The following is a 26,675-nucleotide window of genomic DNA, read 5'->3' as shown; positions in this document are numbered from 1 at the left end:
GGTTTACTTTATTCAGCTTTAAAGTCTTTCCTACTTTGAATAATTTCAACTTTTGTGAACCAACATTTTAGTTAGACCTTTTCACTTCTCCCAAAAATGTTCAAAATGCAGCTTTTTTTGTTCAGGTAAAGCAGTCTCATTCATCAGGATGTGAGCATGAGGTTTAATTTATTTACGCTTAGCAAAATAGAGAATGGATTCCACAAATGAATCCAAACACGCTGCTGTCATCGTGTTGCTTGTAAAACTCACAGTAAAAACCTAAACTCATCACAGGTTGATTGAAAGTCCTTCTGGATGCTAAAAAAAGACTGCGTGAGATTCTGTAAAATCAGTTTAAATAAAACAAACATAAAAATGGAACTAGAACAGAAAATCAAGTCTGTTTGCAGCAACAAAGGTTTTATTGTGAATCATTTCTTTCAACAGGGTCGGACATCATCAACAGTGATTTCTCTTTTTATGCATTAACTTAACATCTGATAGGAAAAACAATCCCAACCATTGTCTGTGAATACGGCTCTGTTTGGAGAAAGGAAAAACAAACAGGAAGCTAAACAATCACCACGAGTTAAATGGCTGTAAAAATATCTGTGAGTTAGCATCTTAATGCGGGGGTCCCCAGTTTACCATTTCGGGATGCAGGTTAGAGAAGAGACCTCTGGAGAGGCTGTCAGTCAGTTAGGAGGATGCTAAGTGTAACAGGCTCATTAAGATCATTTGAAAAGTTGCCCCCCTTTCTCTATGCAATTAACCCGCCCCCCCCCCGCTGCCCTGTTTGATCTGCACAGTGGAATAATTGTTGAAAAGCGTTGTGGTTCTCTGGATTGTTTCACCACGGATCCTCTCTCCAGTCTTTGGTTCTCGTCCTCGTCTACGGCTGTGGTGCGGCTCCGAACTTGGAGCTCAGCTTGGTGACGAGCGCCATGATTTTGGGGTTGTCCTGGTACTTGGAGATGTTGGCCGGGTTCTGTGCCACGTCCTGGAAGGCCGTCATCACCTCGGGGTCCTGGAAGGGAATACGGAGCAGAAACAGGGTTCAAAAGTATCCAGGAGGTGCATTTTCTTAAAGCTCTGTCTATCATTTGGGTACGAAGGGATTCATGTTGAGCAGTTAACTCACCTTCATGGCGTTGAGCAGCTCGGGATCTTTCAGCAGGTCACCGAGGCCGGGCATGCCGGGCATGCCGGGCATGCCGGGCATGCCGGTGGGGCCTCCACCGGGGAATCCTCCTGGAAATCCAGCAGCGCCCGCTGGAAAAACAACCAGAATCATTAACTGTAGCAGCAATCACTTATAATAGATCAATAAATCCCAACCAAACAGAGAGACACTCAGGAATTCTGCAGTTTTGGAGAATAATGTCCTTGGGGTCCATTGATTCGCTTCCCGTATAATGACATGTGAAGGGTTTCTGCTCTCCTACCTGGGAAGAATCCTCCTCCAGCCTGTCGTGCTTCCTCTTCCTGTTGGAAAACAAAAGGATAGGAGGAATTTATCAGCATCGGACAAATCAGGAGTGCTTTCTTCTTCAACCTCACATCGCTGCCACCCTGGTCTTAAAAAGGAAATCTCTAAACCCACTCACCCTCTGAGCCCGGGCATGCTCCTCTCTGGCCATCTTTATCCGCTCTTGTTTCTCTTTGACCTCCTTCTCTTCTCTCTTGCGCTCGTATTTGCGTTTGTGCTCTATGATTTTTTTGGCCTAAAAAGGAAAACAGGGAAACATGACAGTAAAAATGAAGCACAGATCAACTCCTCCTCCTTACAGGGAAACATATTTGCACTACTGTCACTGAAAAAAGAGGCTTTATTCTCTCCTTTCTCTCCATTCTCTGGCACTATACCTTGGGCTGGACCTCCTTCAGCAACGCGCTGGCGTCGTCGTCATAGTCCAGTTTACAGGCTACAGCCAGATCCCGGGCGGCCTCCTCCCAGTGGCCCAACAGCCTGCAGCGCACACACACACGATAAGCAAGCAGATACAGTACCATCAGATCACACGCTCAGCTGATATATAAACAAGATGAGGTGTGTCATATTTACACTGAAGGTTTGGTTATGTCACGTGTGCGTGTGTGTGTGTGTGTGTGTAGGGATAGAAAATGCACCTGTGAGCTTTTCCCCTCCACTTGTAGGGCTGTGCAGAGTCTGGGTTGATGCTGATGGCTCGGTCACAGTCCCTGATGGCTGCGTTGGGTTTCTGCATCTGGATAAACACACTAACACAGAGAGGGCGACTGATGACACTCTCAATCATTTATAAAAAGGATTAGTCATGAAGCAAAAACACACACGGAGGATTCTCACCTGGCCCTCTTGGCATACATGATGGCTACGCAGGGGTTCAGCTTGATGGCTTCCGTAAAAAGATCCAGAGCTTTCTGCAGATTGCCTTTAACAGACCAAGCGATAATAAATATAATTCCAATTTTAACGTCATTCCATTTATGCAATCCACACAGAAGATGTGTCTGTGTGCACTTTCTAAACAGAATATCAACCCACCTTCTCCTAAAGCATCAATGGCCTCCATCTTCTTCTCATTGGCCTGATCCATCATCTCCTCTGTGACCTGAGGGAAGGAATACACACAGTGATCTTTTGTTAATACGGTCAAATAAAGTAATGTTTGATAGATAATATAGAAATCTCAACACGTTACCTCAGTGGTTTCAATATCTCCCATCTCCTGCGGATCGTCGTTGTCGGGTTCAATCACTCCCTCCATTTCAATTTCTGAAGAAGCAAAGAGGTTTACAATGAGCTGCTGTCGGGAACACAATCTATGGATATGGTTTTGATATTCTTATGAAATAAAATCATTTGTTGTGAGGTAAACAACTCTAGGTTTTGGAGACTGCACTGCAATAAAGTTATGTCATTTTCCTCCTGAAGACCGGCTTCTATAATTATATCTTCAAAAAGAAACAGTTTGACATTTTGGATAATAACCCTTTTTGCTTTCTTGCTCAGTTAAAAGATGTATTTCACTCTCATGACTATAAATATGAAGCTTGTTGTGCGGCATCTACTCTTTCCCGGGCTTGGAGAGTAACAGTTTACATGTACCGGGATGATGTAATCAGAATACAAAACTGTGTTCCCTTACAGTTACATTAAAACTATCGGATTACTTTCACTTTCAACAAAAAAAAAGGGTAATAGCAGGATGACAGCGTTACCAAGAAATTAAAGAGTATATAGTGTTTGTTGTAAAGGATCAGATGTTCTCTCTCTCTGTAAGCTGTTCTGTTCTGTAGGCTAAAACTTTAAGAGTGAATCTGTATGCCCACTGGCTGAATCTGCTTTATGGTTTTCACTTTCTTTAATTTGCTCCATTTTATATTCAGCAGGTGGACTTATATGTTCACGCAATAGTGTGTGAGCTTAACTGTGTGTATTAAACTAAAAACTCGTTTTTTGTGTCAGCTCATTTAATTTCTGCTTTTTAAAGTGTAGTATGAGCTCATGCGTTTCATAGTTGGAGTAAACGCGAGTCTGAATGTGCTCAATGAAAGGCAGCTTTTCCTATCAATAACATCTCTGAGCAGAGGACGTTTCTGATACTCAATATCGCGGTCTCCTCTTTCCTAGGCTTACATTGTTCTGTTGTCTTAGATAATACACGTTAACATTACGATAATGTTTTGTACCTAAATCACTCTCCTCCTCCTCAGAGGTAGGCTGTGGCTCTGGAGGTGGAGCTGAGGTAGGAGGAGGACCACAAGGACAGCCGCCCTAAAAACCAGAGAGCACACAGTTACAGCATAAAATGTGGGGGGGGGAAATGGTACCAAAAGTGTCCAATAAATGATTTATTTATTTCTCACATGGCACGACCCCTTTTTCTTGGAAGGAGGAGGGATTTTTGCGTCCATGCTGAAATAAAAAAAGAAGGATTCAGCTAACATTACAAGGGCCATGACTTTTTATGGTATTGCATTAGCTGGAATGACCAAATATAATCTCACATTTATTATCAACAGTCATTAAAGATTAATAACCAGGATATGTTGTACCAGAGAAACTAGAAAAATGACTCTTAATTGTTGCAGACGGACTAATAGACTATTTCATTAAAATGTAGGTATTGTTTCATAACTTTAGGATTTTAGTTCATTTATGAATCCAAATCCTTGACAAAGTATCGATTGTTTAATGGTATCACGGAATGCGATTAAAAACACTGTATTCCTTTCTTTTCAAAAATGAATTCCTCTTAATGTGTTTGTGTTGGCACTATGAAACACCAAAAACAAATTCCTTAAATGTGAGGTTTACTTAGCAATACGCCTGATTCTGATCCAAACTAAATGTAAGTTAAAGTGATGTTTTAGTGTATATCTTATATCCTGTATCACAATTATTTCAGCCACTATCATTTTTATTTCCTCAAATCCGTAATTGCAGCTATTTGATTTGAATATAAAAAAAGAAAGGGATGTAAAAAGTGTCTTATCACGAGTTATGTTATAAACACACACACACACACACACACACACACACACACACACACACACACACACACACACACACACACACACACACACACACACACACACACACACACACACACTTCCATGTTTCTTTCTAGAAGGTGGGCGGGACTGGGCACGTGGTAAACTTGCACAATGTTTTAAACTTTTAGTACTTCATGATGACAGAATAATTCCTCAAATAAACTTTGAGTTGCACACACACACACACACGAATACTGACCCATTCAACCAGGTCCGGAAGAAGCTCAGCTCCGGCAGGTGCAGGACATCGGGACTGGCCTCGCACATCTGCACGAAGCCCATTAACTCTGCCACTTTTCGTTTGTCCATGTTGCTCGGTCGCGTCGAGCAGACAGCACACTGAATTACGTAAAAAACAAGTAGACAGAAAACAAACAAACAACTCAGCTCAGTGTGGCTTTGTTTACGTGCTAACACTAATACCAGCTTTGCTAAGCTAGCTATGCTAACGTGCAGAGGATGAATTAGCAAACCTCGCGTTGTTTACTCTACAACGCAGAAAGACTAGCAATGAAGCAATCGTGCACAACAAGCTTTAGTGGCTATGTTTAATAGTCGCAGAAGGCATGAGTTTGTACACATTTCTGGAAATGTAAAGCCGTCCCAGTTTGACGCATGATAACGTCGTTAGCTATCAGCGTTAGCTTCCAAAATGGACGGTGATTTATAAAACGAGTTGGAAAGCTACAGCCAAGAATGACAATAACTGAAGGGAAACGCACCTGATAGCAGACGCGAACAGTTCACACAGGAGAATAATAAACAGGAAGGCTGCAGGTGAATTTTATCGACACTGCTCTGCTTCAGTTGCGTGTCGTCGCTTTTGTGTTTTCATTCAGGCGAGAAACAGGACAGACTGACAGAGGACCCGGGGTTCTGATGCCCTGAGTAAAACCCGTCAGGCAACTAATAGAGGCATATAATGAACGATTAAAGCTTGAGTATCTTTGCTGAACTCAGAATCTTACTCAATTATGTAAAAGTTTCAGCATCAACTTAAAGTGCAAACATTATACATAATGCCGAATGGCCCATTTCAGAGCCATATTTATCACTGAATTGTAATAAGTGATGTATTTAATCAGTGTTGCAGCTGGTAAAGGTGGGGTTTATTTGAATGACTTCATATCCTTCTTGGTAGTATAAACAATAATAATATATGTAATTTTAAAGATCTGAATACTTTTTCCAAACTCCGAAGCAGAAGGTGGCGGTATTGCTTGTAGGCTGTTGGCAAGTTTCCTGGGAGGCAAAACTCAGGGCAGTAATTCCCCATCTACACACACGACCAGTGTTAGCATTAAGCTAACGATGCTAACAGCCAGCTTAGGAGCGATTTAATAGTTATATGAAAGTATTTTAACAAAGGTAATTTCCAACAACACATTGCTATGTTTCTCCATAAGTGTCCAGCGTTAGTTGACCAACTTCACAGTCTGTTGTCTCATGTCTACACAGGTTAGCACACATTGCTGTAACTGGTCGGTGTCCTCCAGTTGCAGAAGCAATGTTGCCCTCAAACAGCTCCTTGGTGAGGTCTGCTGTCAGGCTGCTGAGAACCTGGAGTCCAGGTGAGAACAATTTAGTGTTTAACGTTTTATTTGTATTTAAATACAATTATAAGGCTCTTTTGCTTCAATATAGTTGTTAAAATAGACACTACTTTATACTTCTACTGCACTAATGTTGCTGATAACACTATATTTCACATGTTATACAACCTTGTGCTCCACTTGTATAGTAAGACTTTGAATAAAGGACTTTTTCTCCTACTTTTACCTTTTGTAAATGATCTGATTAATGATAACTGCATGTCATATTGCATTAGGCACTCCAATTCATAAATACGCCTATACAAATGTGATATAAGCAAAGTAAACAAAATGTATATTTAGTTGGCATTCAATCAATGGAAATCATTTCTATACCATCATTTTATTCTGCAATCTCTATGACAATATATTTGTGATACATTTTCAAGTTCTCCTTCATCTCCAGCCTTTGAATGCAGATGTGTGCAGCATCGTAGGATCCCAGCTTAAGATTGTTTGCTGTGTGTGTATCTGTGTGGCTGTCTGCAGGATGTGTCTCATGCCCGTGCAGAAACATTTCTCCGAAACCCGGAGGTTTGAAACCAAACACTCTTCCACAGCGGTACCTGGGCCAGCCGAGCCCCTTCACTCATCCGCACCTCATCAAACATGGTAGTGTTTATGTTGAATCACTGGAGCACTACTTACACACCTTTTATATGTGTATCATGCAGCAGCATTTTCTAAACTGTCTCTTTGTTACAGTTGTTTAACACTATCACATCACATGTTGTGATCTGTGCTCTTCAGGGGAGGTGACCCCGGGTTTGACCCAGACAGAGTTCGAGCTCCGCAGACTCAAACTGGCCTCACTGATCGAGGCGCAGGCCGACAGGCTGGGACCCTCTGCCTCCTCCAGCACACATGTGGTCGTTGTGTTGTCTCACCCGACTCGCTACATGACCAACGACATCCCCTACCCCTTCCACCAGAACCAGGTGCAAGCCTAAATTTAATCTAAAGACCAGTTTTATCTGTTTGTGTCTTTGTGGGGTTTTAACAGTCACAGGATATAGAATATGCTTTATTTTAGAGGTCAACTTTGGAGTTAGCAACCCAGGGGCTCCCTCAACTAAAAGCCAAAAGGGTTTGTTGTGAGAAAACGACTCATTCCCAAGTGACTTACTTACTGACATAGTTTATGTCGAGAACATAAAATGAAAATCTCTTCAGCTTGTGTTCAACCACAGACCTTATTTCAGGCATCTAACCAAAAACCCATGAAAAAGAACACACACTTCAGGGGCCCAGAAGCAGTATAATGCTGACTTATCTCTGGGTTTTAGGACTCATTCCCAATGTTTTTGTCATTTAAAGTACTGGTAGTGTATATTTGAAGCTAGGGTTTCGTCAAGTAACCTGTGTCTATATACTCCAAAGGATTTTCTCTACCTCAGTGGCATCATGGAGCCTGACAGCGCCTTGGTTCTGTACGGGACAGGACGACCGGACCAGGCCATCTTGTTCGTGCCCCGCAGAGACCCGAGCAGAGAGCTGTGGGACGGGCCCCGTTCTGGGAAAGATGGAGCGTCTGCTTTGACCAGGATCGAGAGAGTTCACAGCACAGAAGAACTGGGTTTAGTGCTCAAGAGCCTTAAAGGTGGGTGGAGGCAGCATCATTTAACAAGGTGTGTGTTTGTTTAACCAATCTGACTCCCCTCACTAAAATGAGGGCGGTGTCCGATGAAGAAACAAAGCGCTATATTTTAAATATGAATAAACAAACTGGTTAGTTTACATGCATGAAAGAAAAACGTTACTTTCTGTGCCTGGAAGAAACACAAAGCTACTACTGTAGGCGTTTCTATTTCCACATCATTGAGGAGCAGACGAACACAGTGTAACCCCTTTCCCTACACTCTTGTTCTTGTGTTTTATTTTTTTAAATTTGAAAATTAGCCTTCTTTAGCTAATGTATTATAATCCTCCTCTTCCAGGCACTGTGTTGTGGTACGACAGCTCTCAGCCGGCACACCCTCGGCTCCATCAGGCCCACGTTGGCCCCCTGCTGGAGGCGGGGCCGATGCCACACTCCCTCCGACCCCTCATTCACTCTCTGAGGGCTGTCAAGAGCTCCGCTGAGGTGGCCCTGATGCAAGAAGCAGGTCACATCTCTGCACAGGTTAGTGTGTAAACTACTCCGTGTCGACTTTATACAATAACCAACAAATTCCTGCAAATAAGACAACATCTTCTATGACATGTATTGTTAAGTTACATTCTCCCTTTCCGTTGTTCAAGATCTATGCAACCAAATTCTTGTCTTTCAGGCTTTTCGGAATACGATGGCCATGTGTCGAGGAGACGTGGATGAAGCTGTGATCTTTGCTAAGGTACCCGAAGATATTCAAGTATTTAACAGCAGAATTACATTTATAACCACTACTGTCTCCTTCATTTCTGTGAATTGTTTAACAGTATAATCAATATGTCTTTGTATAATGTGTGTTTAATTAAAGACAAATCAATGATTTAGTTTTTATTCATTCTTATGTTACAAGCTAGCTTTAATATAACATGACTGTGGTTTGTTTTTATAGCTTTGTTTTGTAGTGACTGTAAATGAAAAGGCTTTTCCACAGGAATTATGCATTATGCCATTAGGTTACACCTTTTTCAAATAAAAAAGTTCTATAATAATAAACTTTATTCATTGGTTTTATTTATATAACATCTTTAATACAGGGTGTATGAAGTGCTTTAAAACAAAGTGGAAAAACGAAAAAATAATGAAACAAAAGGCAAATACAACGAAACTAAACCAAAGAAATCGATGAATAAAATACAATTGGCAGAATGGAGCAGTTTATATTGCTGCACAGTATATGACAGAAAACTTTCAAGGTAAAAAAACCCCCATAAAATCTAATTTCATCCTTCCAGTTTGATTTTGAGAATCGGATCCATGGCGCTAACTTCCTGGCCTACCCGCCTGTTGTTGCCGGAGGAAACCGAGCCAACACTCTGCACTACATCAACAACAACCAGATCATCAAGGTAGTGGAAGCTGCTGCAAGTTATTGTTAATATAAAGGAATAACTTAACAGCTTTACTGACTCATCTTACCTTCCTCTCCTCTGTCAGGATGGTGAAATGGTGCTGCTCGACGGAGGCTGTGAATACTTTGGTTACGTCAGTGATATCACCCGGACATGGCCAGTGAATGGAAAGTAAGTTTCCCAATATAATCAGTTAATTATGCCACCTCAAAAGAAAGATCTGCTTGAAATATTACTTTTAATTTAGTTTCAATGCACATTCTTATGGTCGTATTTCACTAAATATTTCAACCAAATTATTTTTGTCATCTGAATTCTGGATATTTAGTTATGAGACAAACAAGCTGAGCAAACTTTAACCTTTACCCCATAGCCATTCAATCTAATTTCCACCGAAACACACAGATTTTAAAGGTGAAAATGTTTTATTCAGTGTTTATACCAGTTCTTTTCACCATGTCTGTGTGTTCTGGAAAGGGGTAAAAGCCTCCTCAATAATGAACTATGAAGTAATCCTAACCAGGAGACCTTGACTGCAATAACAAGCTCCCAGGATCCCTTTTACTTCACAATGTTCCATCCGTTATTATTATTATAGGTTCAGTCCTGCGCAGGCTGAGCTGTACGAGGCGGTGCTTGAGGTGCAGCGCTCCTGTTTGTCGATGTGTTCGCCGGGCGTCAGTCTGGATCACATCTACAGCTCCATGCTGGCTCTGCTGGGTCGGCAGCTCCGGCGGCTTGGCATTGTGAAGGCCAGCAGCAGCGACGCTGACGTACTGAAGGTAAAAATCTAAAAACAAGGCTGCTGCAAGTAACACAATCCTCAGGATGAGTTGCACATGTTGTACTATACAACCAAGTTATGTTGAGGAGAATATTCAGCTGCTCCTTAAATTAGGATGAATAAAAGGTCTATAAACCATTTATTCAGAGCCACATGCACGCACATAATGTAATTTTTATTGATTAATGTAAATTGAAATATTTCCCTGATGTTGTCATAAGGTCCAACATTCAATTTGTCTAATACCTCGCTTTATGACTTAATAGCTGCTAAATTAATAAAATCCCCATCACCAACAGGTGAACTGTGTGTTAAGTGCTAATTAGCAAATGCTTACACTGTAAACTAAGGTGATGGACATGGAAAACATTACCCCTGTATACATCAGCAGGTTAGCATTGTCATTGTGAGCGTGGCTGTGAATTTCAAACCACAGAAAAAACCCTTCTTAAAATGTACTGCAAAAGAGATCAAATATGGAAGATTCCCCAGATTTGCATGTTGGAATTAGTACTCACCTTTGTGCTTTCCTGTATTGATAGATAAAAGGTGACCTGACAAGCCACAGTGGCCCCATTCATTTCACTTCCTTAATGTTTAGAAGCAAATCAGGTGTGCTATAGGACTTTTGCTAGACATTGACAAACTTCTGTACAGCTGCTTGAAGCTTTGAATGTGTTTACCCAGGCTGCACGGCGGTACTGCCCCCACCACGTCGGACACTACCTGGGGATGGACGTCCACGACACTCCTGAGCTGTCCCGCTCACAACCTCTGCAGCCGGGGATGGCCATCACCATAGAACCAGGTAGAGCAAACTAATAATAACCTGTCAGTCTTTTGATTTTTCCAGAATACCATCAGGTTTATGTCTCATTATCTATTCTACATTCTCTTTTATTTTCACTTGCTGCTTCTTCCCCACTTTCCTCTGTCTTTGTCACAGGGTTGTACATAGGCGAGGACAACGACCAGGTGCCCAAGCGTTTCCGTGGATTGGGCGTCAGGATAGAGGACGACGTGGTGATCCGAGACAAAGGAGGTGCTCTGATTCTGTCTTCCAACGCACCAAAGACCATCGCTGATGTAGAGAAAGCCTGCGCCCAGAGATAGGGCAGGGAGAGACAGACAGGTGACAGAAGTGAGACACAGCTTCATCAGTGTGCTGGGATTTTCCTAAAGTTTCCCTCCGTGGTGACGTCATCCGACTCAGGATGATGAAAGGTGGGAGTACACTGCAAAGACTCTGCCTCAACAAGGCCCAAAAATATAGACAATATGATGTGGAAGACATCTTTCTAACTGTTTAAAGAAACTGGTTCTTGTTTGTGTTTGACAGTGAGTGATTATAAAAGATAAAAGGTGGGTTTAGTTGTGGGTGCGGAATAGTTTGAAGTGGGTTTGTATGAGGTAGTACCTACAGTAGGTGATGAAGTTTGGAGAAAAAGACAGAAGGACACCTGATTGAAAACTTGATTTAAAAATGTAACTTAACCTAGCGAAATGCAAAAGCTCAAAAATAAAAAAGGTCTTTTACTGCATTGATCAGTTTGTTTGGTTAGTTTGGTTAGTATGGTTAGTTTTTGGATAGTCGAACAATAATGCAAACTTAACAAGGCGGTGTGAGACCCACAACTTCTTTGTTCTTCAGCAGTACACCCAAATCAGGGCCATGCAGATCACCATCTACTGTAGGTAAAACACTATGACTATCAAAAAGTGCTTCATCCAACCCCACTTCAAAAACTATACCTTTAAGGGGTGACAGTGAAGCTTGAGATAACTGACGTATTGCTTCTCAAAAATGTAAAAACACCTAAGGGCTAAGGCAGCTAAAGCAAAACCACATGGAAACTTGTCGTACATCCTTCTGTTGCTGTGTGGTGATGGTGCTACAGCAGCTGAAATCCCATGCTGAACTTTAGATTTTAAGAACCTAGGAACACCAGTTACCTACTGCCTCAATTAAATATTTAACTCAAGACCCAGTGTTAACATCCAACAACAATGGACGCTTCAGTATTATCAACATCATGGCACACCAGGGTATAATTGTTTGTTGTCTCACTCGAAAAAACCTTCCTGGTACAATGTAATGTGACTTGTGTTGAAGTGAACACAGTATGTAATTATTCAAATAAAATAAAAAGGGATTTCGACAATTATTATGATTTATTAAGGTACAAACATTTGATTCAATAGGCTCTTCTGACGGGGTAACACATCAGGACCAAACATTGAATATTTTGAGCAGTTTTGTGTTTATAGTACCTGCATACACGTGTTAATTTTGGTGTAAAAAAGTAACTTTAAACCCATAATTATTCCCCAGTACAAATATGAAGACACCAAATGTCTAAAATCCGCTCACTAATCTGCAGACGGATCATGAAGTCTATCAAGTTAATACACACAACTGATAAAAAGCTACTCCTAATGAACATGGAATGATGGTAATGATGAAACCTATACACTGTGTGTGTGTGTGTGTGTGTGTATGTGTATGTGTATGTGTGTGTGTGTGTGTGTGTGTGTCTTTTCAACAGAGAGAAAATGTAATACTTTAAAGGAAATATGTGTGTATATGTATTAAAAAATATCTTGTCTAATTGTTTATGCACATACATGCCTTTTTATGTCCTAAGCTAAGGAAAATGATTGTTAAAATATGCACCCAGTTTTTCAAAAAGTATATTCTGGACCTGGATGTAACACTGCTTTTAGCCGATAATATTTCTGTACTTCTACTAAACTAACATTTAGCATTTTGGACTTTTACTTGTAACAGAGTATTTTCAGTCCATAGTATTTGGACTACTGCTGAAGTACAAGAGTCTTCCACCTCTGCTGTTTGTGTGAGGAAGAGAATCACGGAGCGCCACTGTCCCTTACAGGAAGAAAATAAATATATGTATTATTTGAATTACTTTACACACTGCTGAGTAGCTTAGCCTTTAATAATGTATGATGTTGTGTGGACTTGTATAAACCGAAATCTGCAAAGTAACTAAATATGTAGCACAAAGGAAATAGTACAACATTTGCCAACAAAAACTCAAGTGGAAATAAAGTATAAAGTAACATGATGTGAAAATACTCAAGTAAAGTACCTCAATGTTTTACTTAAGTACTTGAGTAAATATACTTAATAACACCACTGTTTACTTGTAATGGAGTATTTTCAGCCTAGTATTTCTACTTACTCGTAAAATATTATTTTCAGGCCATAGTATTTGTACTTTTAGTAGAAGATCTTGGTACTTCTTCCCCCTCTCTTACTGTTTGTTTGAGGAAGAGAAACACGGGAGACTTCTTTCCCTTTAGACAGATTGAAATCCGAACGATCACGGAACCGGTAGCCGGACATTCCCGAAGCCCTCCGAAGACCAACCTCCCCTCTTCCTCCCTCCTCTCCCTCCTCCCCTTCACGCCTAATGTTGCTGTACCTCCAACCCTCCCCCCCGTATCAGAGGAGTAGAAACAACAAGCCGCCATTTTGTTTGTGCGGACAGACCGTCAGAAACAGGAGATAACCGAGAGGAAGGAGCGATTCTCCGGCTACCGACGGCCAGCCACACCGGGAAGGGAAGAAAGAGTGGAGGAAACCTGTCCGTGTTTCTAACAGAAAGAAAGCATCACCGTGGAGGGGAACCGAGTCGGTGATATATATATATATATATGTATGCATGAGAAGGAAATACTCCAAATCCAAGGAAGGGGGTGTTTTGCGGAGCGGAGACAGAGAGGAGAGGCGGAAGAGCGCAATATATCTTATTATAAGGAGGAAAAAAAACTGCGAAAAAAGGGAAAACATGAAAATTCACTATGTGTCCGTCGCGGAGGAAGGAAAGAGTCCGCATAGACAATTATATAAATAAATTGCTGCCGGGCAGAAGGGAGAGGTGGAAAGAAAGACGGGTTTAAAGAGAAGGGGGAAAATTGCCAGGATCAACACGAAGGGGGGGCATTTCTCCATCACAAAGAGTCAATGAGAGGATTTTTTTGTCAGTGCAAAATATTTTAAAGCTTGGTGTTAACACCGATCTGGATCTTTCCGCTTCCGAAATAGCCATATATATTTTTTTTTTTGCTACCAATCGTCATTTTTTAAATTCACATTTTCGCCTGTCGCCCTCGCTGTGCTCCGGTTTATTTTTTCTCTTCACTTGCATCCTATAAAGCAGTGACTGACAGCTATTTGTTGGGGAATATTTCTCTTTTTTTTTATTTCAAGTGCTAAAAACCAAGGGAAACTCTTGTGGAGCACAAGATAAGTAACCTCTGCAAAAATAAAAAAACTAATTGGATCAATCTGACTGCCCGTTGATTGCCAATTAGACGCTGTGATTGCCCCCAAGAAGTCCAAGAACTACATTCTGCATCAGGATCGATTGCACGGTGCTTTTTCTGACAAGATTTTCTATTTTGTCAACCCTGCTGCTCTGCAAGAGGAAAAATCGCGCAAAAAAGGGGGTTGCAACAACCAAACGTGCAATACGAGTTCCTGACCCAGTGCCTTGCGTGGTCAAACACTAAGTGCACATTTTTTCGTCAGCATGCACATGCAAAAGAAAAGTCATGCATGGACATCTGCTATTATTCTCCTATCTGAGTAACTGCAAGTGTGGGACCTTCTTTCTGCAGAACTGATAGAGCATTTATTCAGTTTCTGTTAAGCCAATGCAAGTTTCTCAGTATTGCAATTGAGAGGACTTCTTTAAACTGTATTAGAGAGATACTTCTGGTGTTCTCCACAGCCTTTTAACTCTGCAACATTAAGTGGAATGTCTAGTCAGGTGAAAGCAACCGTGGATCTTATAACTGTTGCATGAGGAAAACGACCTGCAGAACTTAACACTCCTGGTTTGTGCTTTTTGGATCTTGCTTATCTTTTTTTGTGCCCTGGTCGAGACTCCCCATTTCAGAGCTGAAATTACAGGCTTTTTCCGGCCGACTATGGCGGAAAGGACTGAAAGCAGCACGGGGGACGGATCTTGGGACAGTTTGTGTGTCGCAGAAGAGGCTACATGAGGTTGTCAGAGGGGCCACACACGCTTGCCTTTTTCGACGACTCCACCTTCCCACCTCCTCCTGTTGAAATCAGTGAAGAAACAGAATCTCCGAAAGGGGAGGGGGACTGATATCTGCAGAGAGGAATAAACCGAGAGGGTGAGGAAAGAGTTCAACATTACTCTCTTCTCCCCTACCGTCCCCCCAAGCGGTGGGGGAACGACCATTTCTTAAAGGGAAAAGGAGACGCAAATAAAAGGAAATACGTTTGCCCCTCCGTGGATCTACAGCTTTTTTTTTTTTTATTCGACAAAAATATGGCCGATAATGTCCTGGAGTCCGGCCCGCCTTCAGCCAAGAGGCCTAAGCTGTCCTCTCCAGCTCTCTCCGTGTCTGCCAGTGATGGAAACGGTAAATATATTGCATGCATTACTTTGCTGGTGATTGAATATAAAATAGCTCCAAATGTGTGTTCATTAATGTGTGTGGAGTCCCAGAAGAGTTACCCTGCAACTTGGTCTGACACAGAGCTGCTCCAGAAATAATGCTTTGAAATGCACATTTATTTGTAGCTTTGTGGAGGAAAAGGCTAGTCTTTGAGTTTGTTTAAAAAAGAAAAGAAAAGGAGCAACTTTCCTGCAGGCATGTTTTGATGCGTTAGCCTCAACATGCTAGCTAACTAGCCACTAACTATTAGACCAAACAATGGAAGAGCAGAGTCACCCCAGTCTGATTCAAGTTGTCTTACTACTTTTAAAAGTTGATTGATTTGAAACATAAGAGCACATATTCATCAAACAACAAGCGTGATATTGTCTCCCTAAAGTTACAAACACAGCATCCTTTCCTGAATTAGCTTTAGGAGAAAAAGTAACGGTTACTGAGCTAGCGAGCTAACTAGCTCGAGATAAAATATAAAACAGCTCAAACTGTTTGTTAATTTAGGGCCAGTCTGTGGAGTCCCCGCAGAGTTACACGTCAACTTCACTAACAAAGCACTCCATAACTTATGTTTTATTTATGTGTAGCTTGGTTGAAAAATGGGCTAGACTTGGGAGTTTGGTTTGTGAAAAGGAGCAACTTTCCTGCAGGGCTGTTTTGATGCGTTAGCTTTAACAAGCTAACTAACTAGCCACCAACTATTAGACCCCTTTCTAAACAATGGAAGAGCAGAGTCACCCCAGTTTGCTTGAAGTTGTCTTACTACTTTTGAAAGTGGATTAATTTGAAAAACATGATAGCACGTACTCCTCATACAACACCAGGCTTTACAGTTTCTCCCGTAAAGTAGAAACACCGCAGCGTTTCCTGAATTAGCTTTGGGAGAAAGTAACGGTTACCGAGCTAGCTAAGCTAACTAGCCACCGGCTCAGCTGAGCTCGATGCTAGCCAATAAAATAAGTGATTTTCACCAACAAAACCTAATTCTGCTCAATAAGACACATTTTCTGTGTGAACCAATACTTTATATAGTTAAAATATAAACGTTTGGGGTGAGAAATGTCGTGTGCTTCACGTGTTGTTAGCCGCTGGTCTGTTTTTAGCGAACTATTGTCGTAGCTATTGTTCGTCACAAAGTTGCGCAAAGCCTTTTTTCCCAGCCGATTGAACAGCACTGTGTACATTTTTGACTTTTCAACCTTCTAAATGAAAGGGGGAACTCGGTGTGCCGTCTATGAAACATCTTGTTTCATGTGTTTTTGGTTCAAAGGCTTTCAGTTTCTCAATTGTAGTTAACCGACGAAGCCCATTCTTGTTCATCCTCCATTGTTTGACTCGCTGCACGTTGACTCGGCGCTGCACTTTCTGCATTTACTCTTCAAACCGATTCAACACTTAAAAACGGTTCACTTTGTTTAGGAATTCAACTTTAATTGAAAATGTATTCATTTATACACAAACATCTTTACACGTATGACCTCTTGTTGCATCCATTTGAAACGAGACACAGAGAGAATTTAGCTTTTTTAGGTGGGAAGTAGGAAAAAAGAAAAGTATATCCCTCAATACAAAGGTGGTAAATGTACTCAGGTCTTGCACTTAAAAGTAAAAATACTACAGATTAGGGATACTCATAGGTAGCTTAACCTATAATAGTAAATATACATTTATTAGTTGATTTTTTAATTGTGTATTTATAATCTTAATGCAAGTAGCTATCGTTTAAATATGTAAAATAATTGTAGTGGAGTAAAACTATAAAGTAGGATAACATGAAAATAATCAAGGAAAGTATAAGTAGTACTTACATTTTTTTACTTGAGTAAATTATGTACTTCCACATTCCACCACTGTACACGACACAGAATTGCATGAGGACATGGGTAATATTCCTGGTTTTGTTATTTTCTGGGAATAAAAAATCACACGTGTACACTTTATTTCAACTGCGCAATGTTTGGTGGCCATACAAGCTCACAAAGTAAGTTATGTCAATTTCAAGTGTGAAACATGTTTCATTTCCTAAAGTATCTAGGCCCCTAATGCAGTAAATATTCCAACTGCAAGTCAAATACATGCAAAAATCCATCATACTTAAAACTAAACATTATGCTGAAACTGGGTTTTCGCCATTAAAGTAGAGATATCCGATATTTCTGTCTGAGAGGTTTACTGGAGAAAAAATATTTCAGATTTTCATATTTCAGCAAAAACTTACCCTTTTTTTAAATTTGCAGTTCAGTGCAAATTACTTTTGCCACTTTTCTGTTTAATGTTTGTGCGTCACATGACTGGAGATCCAATGCACTCACCTACCTAGGTACTGTGCTGTTTACTCTCTGCGGCTTCTCACCCTGACCCTTCTGCGTTCACTCTCCATGTTTGGCACCCCATCAAACCACAAGCTGATGCCCAGGAGAAAAAATCCAGGCTTTGTGTGGCAGCTAAATCTGCTCTGGCTGTCCAGCTATGGGCTCCTGATGAAATGGTTTTCATAATAATGTCAGCGTTATACTTCACTAAATTAGGTTTTAAATGGTATGCTCTGCACATCCTACCTTTCCTGAGCAGTGAACATTATCTTTTTCTAGTTTTAAAGTTTATTTTGTCTTTGTGCCTAGATTTCGGTTCACTTTTCGACCTGGAGCACGACCTCCCAGACGAGCTCATCAATTCCTCGGACTTGGGGCTGACAAACGGAGGGGATGTCAGTCAACTCCACACCAGCCTCGGCAGCCTCGGAGGTGGACTGGGTTTGGGCGGCCATGATGCTGCTGCCAAACACAAACAGCTGTCGGAGCTGCTGCGTGCAGGAGCACCTGCACAGCAGGGGGGGCCCACATCCAACAGCACAGGACCCGGGGCTTCCATGGGGATGATGGGGGGTGTCTCCCCTGGTGGACCTCAAGGCATGCCCTCCCAGGGACAGCAACAGCAGCCTGGATTAATGCAGCAGGTTGGGATGGGTGGAGGGGTGGCAGCCCTCAATCGGGCAGCTGCCATGATGAATGCCCATAAGGGCAACACTGGACAGCAGCAGCAAGGCCTGATGGGGGGGCAGGTGATGAATGGCTCGCCAAGAATTGGTTACCCTGGCAATGGAGGCATGGGTAACAATAGTAATTTGTTGGCGGAAACCCTGCAGCAGCAGGGCGGGCAACAAATGGGACCCGGGGGTCAGGCAGGGATGAGACAACAGCAACCCGGAGCATTGAACAAGGTAAGCTCACTTACCCATCTTAAGTTCTGGTTAAAACTTTAACTGAGTTTAGGATGTTTTAAACGCCGGCCCAAACACAGTAGGGTTTTGGTACACTGCTGGAAACGTACATGTAGTTCTTTTCAAATTTAAAAATGCTCTTTTACATTGGAAATTTAGCATAATTTAGAAGTCAATTCTAGAGTATATTTCAAGTTTAATGTGTTATATTCTGACAACATTTACAAAAATAGGAATTGAAAATATTGGTCACTGTGATAACAATTGGGGCAAGTGGGAGAAAGACTTTTATAGGTTTCTTGCTGAGTTTTTATCTACATGCTTAATTTAACTTGTAATTCATAATGAAATGTTGTTAAGGTTTGTCTGGTACAACCAACTAAACTATCTATTCACATGTAAGATATTGTAAAACTTGCAAAACTATGGTGGAAATGTCTTGGTTTTGATCAAATAGTGTGTGTGTGTGTGTGTGTGTGTGTGTGTGTGTGTGTGTGTGTGTGTGTGTGTGTGTGTGTGTGTGTGTGTGTGTGTGTGTGTGTGTGTGTGTGTGTGTGTGTGTGTGTGTGTGTGTGTGTGCATCACTGTTCGCTCTGTGGTGTCTACGGTAAACCTCCTCTATATGCCACAGGATAGTTTTGATTGAAGGTGTGAAGACCGTACAGCAAACCACTGAGTTAAATAATTCAGCAAAACTAGAAGCATAACTCTTTGGTGGTGCGCCGGCGAGCACAGGACTTTTTGTAACTAATGTCCTGTAGTTAAATTAAGCATCAGTCAAGTGTGTGTGTGTGTGTGTGTTATACATGTTCAATGCAGAAGAGATTGTGCAGTTTAATCTGCCCTAGTGTATGTTTACAACATGAGATTTAGGGACAGTTTAATTTACATCTATAAATTGCATGAAAACAAATAAGATTAGTCAGTAGGTGTTAATAAATGTGTTGTCTTGGTTCAAATCTAAAGTCCTTTGTAGTTAAAAATGTATTTACAGTTTTTAAAGTAGTTTGGGCGGATACGGAAGTAGCTGAATCTTACAGCATAGTTGGTAACCTTTTTTGAACCATAAAAAGTGGCCTTTACTTTGTGTCTGTACTACGATTAATTCATTGGGAAAATTAAGGTCAAGGCAACGAGCAAGTCATATTTGTAACTCATTATGAAGGAATATTTACCTGTAGTAGCTGTAAAGTGATTCCAAGAAGATTTATTTTCACTGCTGCAGCAATTAACCGTTTTAGTGTACTTTCATAGTTGTAGTTTTTTTTTAAACTGAATACATTTTAATACTTCCCAAATTTCCTCTTCGAAAATTGAACATCACTTGGCTGTTCTGCTGTAAAAGTTGTCAAAGTGATTGATTTGATCTCTAAATGATCCATTTCCTTCCCTCAATCTCATTTCTCTTTGCTCCTCTCTCCAGATGAGTATGATGGCCAATGCGGGCCCCTATGGCGGTCCGTACGGCCAGGCTGGCCAGGGGCTTCCTGGAGCAGGGCTGGGCCCTCAGCTCCAGAGTAAGGCGGGGATGCCAAACAATATGGCCGCCCAGTTCAACATGGACAAGAAGGCGCCGCCGGGTCAAGGCATGCCTGGGATGGTAAGATTAGTTTTATATGACCCTACACTCAAACTGAAGACTCTCAAATTGTATGAAGTAGAACATAATCGTCTCTGAGTGCTTCTCAAAAGCATCATCAAGGTATCGGTAGTCCATGCGGCTGAAACTTCCTGGTTAAAGGATTAGTTTGGTGACTTTCTGTCTAAAACCAATAATGAGTTGACCTCTTGAATATTTGCACGTGACATGGGTTGACTGTGTAAACAATGTTAATAATCCTATGAGGAGGTGTGAAAGCACAAAGGATATGAACGATTCTAAAGTTTTTGGATGTGTGGCCGTTGGCTTGATAAAAAAAACAAACTTGCAAGACTTTAAAACAGAACAGAAAAGAGTGTTTTTGTAAATAATTGTAATGCAATATTTCGGCACAGCCTCAGGATCTTAAGGCAGTGTCAAAGCGAACATCCTCTGTTGCACCTGGCTTATGTTTATAACTTCCTGTATATTATTGTCCTTCTCTGTGGCTCTTATGTGCCCTTGACTGCCTCCCATCTCAGTCATGCATTACTCTGCTGGTGTTATTCTAATTAAATTTTACGTCTATTTGTTCCTTCTTTCTTCTGTTACGTTACGTCTCTCTGAGGAGTTGAATCCATAGTCATTTGTTTTGCGTCCCTTAATGTATCTTCTAGGAGTTCAAATTTCCTTCCAGATGTTTTTGACAAACTCCTAGTCTGTGCAAAGGTGTCCTGAGTCCTCTGAATATATATAAATGATCATCAGCGCGGTTGTCTTGCAGGGCATTTTAGTAAAGAATTAGTTCAAATTACCACTGCAATAATCTTACCTGCCTCAGAGAAATTAAACCTCCTTTTTTGAAGTGAGATTTACCAGAAGTCAGAACGTCCCTGTCAGATGGCAGTGAGTCACTGCAGGTAATTAACATCCTGTTCCGTTCTGTAAACTGAACATGAAGGTACCATGTGTCTCTGGAAATAGTGCCGGTTTGTTTGTTTTGTGGATTAAAACTTTTCTCATGTCCCCCACTCTGTCGCATGCTCAAATATCAAATGAAGCAACTGTCACAAAACCCAACTTCTTTTCTTTATAAGTAAAGAATTCTGATCCTGATCCTCTGTCCGTAGGCGTCTCAGCAGTCCGGAGCAGTGGGTGGTGTATCCGTTGGCGGAGCAGCAGCGGTGGGAGGCCCCCAGGTTGGACTCAGTGCCGTTGGGGCCGGTCCCGGCTCAGCGCCCCCAACCGCAGACCCCGAAAAACGGAAGCTGATCCAACAGCAGCTGGTCCTCCTGCTCCACGCGCACAAGTGCCAGCGCAGGGAGCAGGCCAACGGGGAAGTGAGGCAGTGCAACCTGCCCCACTGCCGCACCATGAAGAACGTGCTCAACCACATGACTCACTGCCAGGCTGGCAAGTCCTGCCAGGGTGAGTCCTTTGAGTTATGATGATTGCTGCTTTTATGGTCGTGTGGTTTGTATCAAACACTGAGGGCTGCGTTTAAAGTTGTCATGTATCTGCAATTCATTTTTTGCTTTTGCCTGAGTGTTGTTTATATCCCTCTTTGTTTCTCGTCCTATCAGAATGAGTTATTGGATCTTGAGCCCCTTCTTTACTGTACTTTCTCTCATCTGGATGTAGTTTTGTTTCACTGAGTGACTCATACAGTAACTTAGTCTCTGGCTCCTCTTTCTACTGACTGTTTCTCCCCCTTCTATTATCGTCTCTATTCCTCTTCCTCCTTCACTGTCAAATTTTTCTCATATCGCTCATTCTCCCTCCCTTTTCATGACTCTTCCTTATTTCTGAAACATATCTCCATTTCTGTCTCCCCCCCGCAGTGGCTCACTGTGCCTCATCCAGACAGATCATCTCTCATTGGAAGAATTGCACACGACACGACTGTCCTGTTTGCCTGCCGCTGAAAAACGCCGGAGACAAGAGGAATCAGCAGTGTGAGTGTTTCTCTCTCTCATTTATTTACTCAATTTAGATATATATTAAATAATATATTAAGTGTTTTTTTTTTACAATTCCTACATTAAATTAAAATATAAAACATAAGTCAAAATAAAAATGTGCAAATATATTTTGAATACAATTATTTATACAAACATAGGAAGTTAAATGAAAAATGTACACATTGTAAAATAAATACCAGCAATAAATACATTTTAAAATGTAATGTGTGTATTACAGTATATGCAGTAGAGTATTTGACTGTCCACAGACGCTCATCCTCTGTCTCCTCTCTCCTTTCAGCTCTTGTAAACAGTGCAGGGGTGGGTCTCGCGAATGCTTTAGGTTCAGGGGTTCCCGGTGGACAGTCCAACACTCCCAGCCTGAACCCCCCCAACCAGATCGACCCCAGCTCCATAGAGAGAGCCTACGCTGCCCTCGGCCTCACGTACCAGGGGAACCAGATCCCTCAGGGGGCGTCGCAGGGCAGCATGTCCAACCAGGGCCAGTCGGGGATGAGGAGTCTCAACGCCATGGGTTAGTTTCTAATTCCATCGTCTATCACTGTGAAAATACTATCACATTAGCAAGTTATGCTATTTAAAACCTCAAACAAAGGGCCACTTAACATATGTTTGAGATGTTGGACTCACTTAAGTGTCATCACAGGACATGTGTGTAATTTAAAGGCAAAAAATAAGAAGGATTTTCCTACAAAACATTCTTTAGACTCGTAGATTATCCCTCTCAATCATCACATGAAAACTAGAAGTGTCTGACGGTGTCTGTTTGTACCCTGCTGATTCTGATGACATCTTATTTAGCCTACACTCTTAATCAAAGCGATTTGCAGAAACTTCAAAAGTGTAGACATGCCTACAGAGGACTCTAGGGTAAAGTATATTGCCCAAGGACACTTTCGACATGTTGACTGCAGGGAATGATATCAAGTCCCTGACCCACTGATTGTTAGATGTCCATTCATTCCCTAAGTCACAGCTTGTTCAGTACATTTCTACGTGTCAACCACTATACAAACTTAAAGACCAGGTGCCCAAATGGTGGCCTTGGGACTGGCGTAAACAAAGCTTGTTCCAAAACAACAGTTAATCACTTTCTACCAGAACGCAGTTGTGGGCGCACAGGCTTTGTTTTTTCATTAAAATTGCGTTCTTCAAACTCTATAAATGCAACTCTTTCCAGTTGGAAACTCTATGGGAGTGAACGGTGGAGTGGGGGTGCAATCCCCCAACCAGCAGTCCAGTCTCCTGCCAAACTCCCTGCTGCACGGCAACATGAATGCACAGAGGTAGGAATGCGTTTTATACTTCATATATTGGACTTTAAGAGAGTCAAAATGAGTTCATATTTTGGAGGAAGCCTCACTCCCTCCTTCTCTTCTTGTCCGTCATTTCCCAGTTTGATGAGCGATAGCTTGGCGACCCTGAGCTCGATGCCCATGGCGACTCCCCCCTCTGCTCCTGGCATGAGGAAGTCGTGGCATGAAGACATCACACAGGACCTCCGGAACCACCTCGTCCATAAGCTGTGAGTCTGCTGTGTACTGCATGCGCCCTCAAGACATCTTACTAGAGCTGGGAGCTAAAGAAATACACACATTTTTTAGGATTAGAATAAAATGCATGGAAAATAACATGTTGAAAAACAGCAAGAGGTAAACATAAAGTAGTAGCAGTTTGAAGCAGGTTTAGTACTATAAATGCTGATAGTAAGAAGAGATATACTTCATTTAAAAGCTAGAATATGCATGAATACTATATTTACACTATGGATCAACTAGGCACAGTATACAGTGGTGCCAGATAATATTCAGCTCTTGGTTTCATCCTCTTGCCTCAAGTTAATTGTATCTGTGTGTCCTTCTTGTTTGTGCATGTGTGAGAGTAGTGTGCAGGCAATCTTCCCCACTCCTGATCCGGCCGCCCTGAAGGACCGGCGGATGGAGAACCTGGTGGCGTACGCTCGGAAAGTTGAGGGGGACATGTACGAGTCAGCCAACAGCAGGGTAAGAGACCAACACACAATTGGAGAGAAGAAGTATCGGAATATGTTTTTTATCCTAGGTGGAGATTGGGTTTTGTGACGGTTGCTCCATTTTACAACAAAATAAAATGATAGGAAATTAAGTGAAAAATCTGCAATAAAACAATCAGATGAAATAGAATACACCATTTGTTTTATTAAAAGTATTAAATACAATGGAGATAAAAATAAATGTTTATATACATAAGAAATTAAAGTATACGTTTGCTATAAAAGGATATGATAAAAATATGTCAATAAATAAGTGAACATTTTAAAATTGAATCCAAATATTTATATGAATATAGAAATAAAAAGTGCAAAAAAAGGATCAAATTATTTTTGTTGAAGTAAAAATGTGCACATGGTACAATATAAATATGAAATTACAATGCTTGGAGTGTTATTATATTATATTATATTTTGGTGTTAAACTGCCCATTTAAAACGGTTTGTGCTGCTGATGAGCAGCCGCGGAAGTATGTCCCTGTGTGATCCGTCTCAGTTTATAATCGTGTTGAAAGCATTAATTTCCAGTTGAGAAAGTTTAAGTATTAATTTATGCACTGTTGCGATTAAACCTCATAACCTCCTCTGTCCCGGCTGCTGCCTCCTTCTCCAGGCGGAGTACTACCATCTGCTGGCAGAGAAAATCTACAAGATCCAAAAAGAGTTGGAGGAGAAGAGGAGGACGAGACTCCAGAAGCAGGGCATGATGCCCGGCATCCCCTCCCCTGGCCTCCCACAGGTGCCCCCCAGCCTGGGACAGCCCCCCAGCATGGGACAGCCCCCCCTTATGGCTCCTGGGCAATCTCCAAGTAAGTGGACATTTTGTTTTTAGCTCCTTCACACCTTTTTATGTGTGGAGACGCACTTGACTGCATGCTATCAGACTGCAAATAGAAAGACATTTGGCTGCTCAGCTTTTTACATATCAGTAATATTCATATTAATTGGCACAGAAACATGTGTAGTTTAAATGTAGAATAAAAGCACACAAGCAAACAAATTGTCCCTTACGCTTGAATAAATAAAACAAAACAAAAAACCAATTGTTGGTCCTTCACTAGTCCAGCGTTACCTTTTTCACATGCATTTAGGGTGAACCAAAGGGTCTGGAAATGTAGGAAAAGTCTTGCTCAAAATACCCTTTTTACAAACTAACAACTCCTGCAGCAAAAGCGTACTTATAATTGTATGTTTACATACCCAGTAGCAGGTTTCCCCCAGTGTGTGAATTGTCTGAACAAGTACTGTTTATGCAGAAGCGTAATGAACAGTAAGGCCTACGTAACAGCTACTGAAAGTACTTGTTTAGACATGTGAGATCTGGATTGATATGGACATGATACTGCATGAGTCGCGTAAAACAAGTTTTCCACACAGCCCGAGTAATATTTCTCAGTTTTTCTCACCCTTTTTAAACACATTTTGGTCACCTATGGTTTTACTGGTATTGAGTAATCCTGTAACTCCTCTCTCCCCGTCAGATGGTCCTCACGCTGATCCATCCATGGTCCGACCAGCTGGACCCAATCAGATGGTCAACAGGATCCAGAGCCCGGGAGGTATGTCTAGTATTTGTAAATAATATTATTAGAAAGGCAGCCAGACTGCTTTCAACAACTAGGCCAGATCCAAGGTTAATACAAATGGATATTAATGAATAGAATGCTTCGGACAGGCTCTGTGTTGCAGAAGCTTTAAAGCAATCCTAGTTAATAATAAGAGAACAAATAACCATGTGAGTTTACTGAACAAGAAACAGGACCTACAATTGGTCAAAATGACCCCCAATTAGGAACTAAGCTTCTGTTATGCAGACACACCTTTGACCTTTGGTATAAAGAGGGACCATATTCCGTTCTCCTTGCCTTTTTTAATTTAGACATCCTTTCTGTCCTCCTTTTCTTCTAGGAATGAACCAGTTTGGTGGTCAGATTGGGATGCAGTCGATGGGTCAGAGGTCTCCTCTGCATGCTCCAATGAACCAGGTTGGCACCACCATTAAATACTTCATCTTCCCAATGTTGTTCCACCTCCAGAACCACACTTCCACTTCTTTATTTGGCTGAAAGTATGACATATTTATGCACAACTTCACTCACCCCTCGCTTTGTCCTTTGCAGATGGGTATGGGAGCTCCGCGCATGGGTCAGCCCAACGCCTCACAGATACAGAACCAGTATCTCCCCCCGGGTCAGTTCCCCGGCTCCAGCCCTGGACACGGCTCCGGCCCGGCTGGCATGAACCAGCAGGGAGCTCAGACTGCAGTGCCACAGGTTAGCATTCAGAGACAGAGTGCTGGTACCTTGTAAAGATGAGTTTAATGGCAAGGGGGGACTTTGGACTTTGCAAAAGCAGACAAAGCATGTGATGAAAGGAAGCCGACATTTCTTTAGTTGACTTTAAAGCCTGCAGAATGAATGAGGATAAACACAGGTTTAAAAAGGTAAATTAAGAAATACATTATGTAAAAGATTCTATAAACAATTCGACAACTGAAACATAGTTGTAGAATTA

General features: G+C 41.6%; 3 protein-coding genes across 9 annotated transcripts in view; 2 read left to right on the top strand and 1 right to left on the bottom strand.

Annotated features, from left to right (window-relative positions):
• Positions 1-385: 385 nt before the first annotated feature.
• st13 (ST13 Hsp70 interacting protein) lies at positions 386-5,414 on the bottom strand. Its single transcript, XM_063903927.1, has 13 exons — positions 5,247-5,414; positions 4,724-4,863; positions 3,835-3,883; positions 3,658-3,742; positions 2,667-2,740; positions 2,510-2,576; positions 2,312-2,396; positions 2,113-2,223; positions 1,849-1,951; positions 1,590-1,706; positions 1,428-1,467; positions 1,124-1,254; positions 386-1,009 (listed from the first exon to the last, which is right to left on the bottom strand). Exons 2-13 carry the CDS (start codon positions 4,831-4,833, stop codon positions 875-877), a joined length of 1,107 nt encoding a protein of 368 aa, XP_063759997.1. The 5' UTR covers positions 4,834-4,863; positions 5,247-5,414; the 3' UTR covers positions 386-874.
• Positions 4,724-12,062, top strand: xpnpep3 (X-prolyl aminopeptidase 3, mitochondrial). Its single transcript, XM_063903926.1, has 12 exons — positions 4,724-5,892; positions 5,983-6,095; positions 6,606-6,728; positions 6,867-7,054; positions 7,497-7,716; positions 8,054-8,238; positions 8,387-8,449; positions 9,000-9,113; positions 9,202-9,287; positions 9,715-9,898; positions 10,588-10,708; positions 10,847-12,062. The coding sequence occupies exons 2-12, from the start codon at positions 6,032-6,034 to the stop codon at positions 11,011-11,013; spliced, it is 1,515 nt and encodes a 504-aa protein (XP_063759996.1). The 5' UTR covers positions 4,724-5,892; positions 5,983-6,031; the 3' UTR covers positions 11,014-12,062.
• Positions 12,063-13,403: 1,341 nt separating this feature from the next.
• The window catches only part of ep300b (E1A binding protein p300 b), a 31,405-nt gene continuing 18,133 nt past the window's right edge, over positions 13,404-26,675 (top strand). For all 7 annotated transcript variants that reach the window (XM_063903205.1, XM_063903199.1, XM_063903203.1 and 4 more), the window contains exons 1-13: positions 13,404-15,321; positions 17,973-18,571; positions 19,995-20,171; positions 21,281-21,578; positions 21,992-22,105; positions 22,413-22,646; positions 23,313-23,418; positions 23,529-23,657; positions 24,018-24,135; positions 24,775-24,970; positions 25,643-25,720; positions 26,070-26,146; positions 26,282-26,434. In XM_063903205.1, coding sequence (XP_063759275.1) covers positions 15,228-15,321; positions 17,973-18,571; positions 19,995-20,171; positions 21,281-21,578; positions 21,992-22,105; positions 22,413-22,646; positions 23,313-23,418; positions 23,529-23,657; positions 24,018-24,135; positions 24,775-24,970; positions 25,643-25,720; positions 26,070-26,146; positions 26,282-26,434 — 2,373 coding nt within the window. In that variant the 5' untranslated portion in view covers positions 13,404-15,227. The remainder of the gene's footprint in view (positions 15,322-17,972; positions 18,572-19,994; positions 20,172-21,280; positions 21,579-21,991; positions 22,106-22,412; positions 22,647-23,312; positions 23,419-23,528; positions 23,658-24,017; positions 24,136-24,774; positions 24,971-25,642; positions 25,721-26,069; positions 26,147-26,281; positions 26,435-26,675) is intronic.

This window comes from Eleginops maclovinus, chromosome 16, assembly GCF_036324505.1.
Source record: "Eleginops maclovinus isolate JMC-PN-2008 ecotype Puerto Natales chromosome 16, JC_Emac_rtc_rv5, whole genome shotgun sequence".
NCBI lineage: Eukaryota > Metazoa > Chordata > Actinopteri > Perciformes > Eleginopidae > Eleginops > Eleginops maclovinus.
Note: the sequence above shows the minus strand (reverse complement) of the source record. Positions and strands in the feature narration are given on the sequence as shown.

Coding starts and splice junctions, on each gene's coding strand:
- xpnpep3 (XM_063903926.1), top strand. CDS start 6,032: ATGTTGCCCTCAAACAGCTCCTTGGTGAGGTCTGCTGTCAGGCTGCTG. Junction 6,729..6,866: donor TCCGCACCTCATCAAACATG/GTAGTGTTTATG, acceptor TGTGCTCTTCAG/GGGAGGTGACCCCGGGTTTG. Junction 8,450..8,999: donor AAGCTGTGATCTTTGCTAAG/GTACCCGAAGAT, acceptor TCATCCTTCCAG/TTTGATTTTGAGAATCGGAT.
- st13 (XM_063903927.1), bottom strand. CDS start 4,833: ATGGACAAACGAAAAGTGGCAGAGTTAATGGGCTTCGTGCAGATGTGC. Junction 2,397..2,509: donor CATTGATGCTTTAGGAGAAG/GTGGGTTGATAT, acceptor GGTCTGTTAAAG/GCAATCTGCAGAAAGCTCTG. Junction 1,010..1,123: donor AGCTGCTCAACGCCATGAAG/GTGAGTTAACTG, acceptor ATTCCCTTCCAG/GACCCCGAGGTGATGACGGC.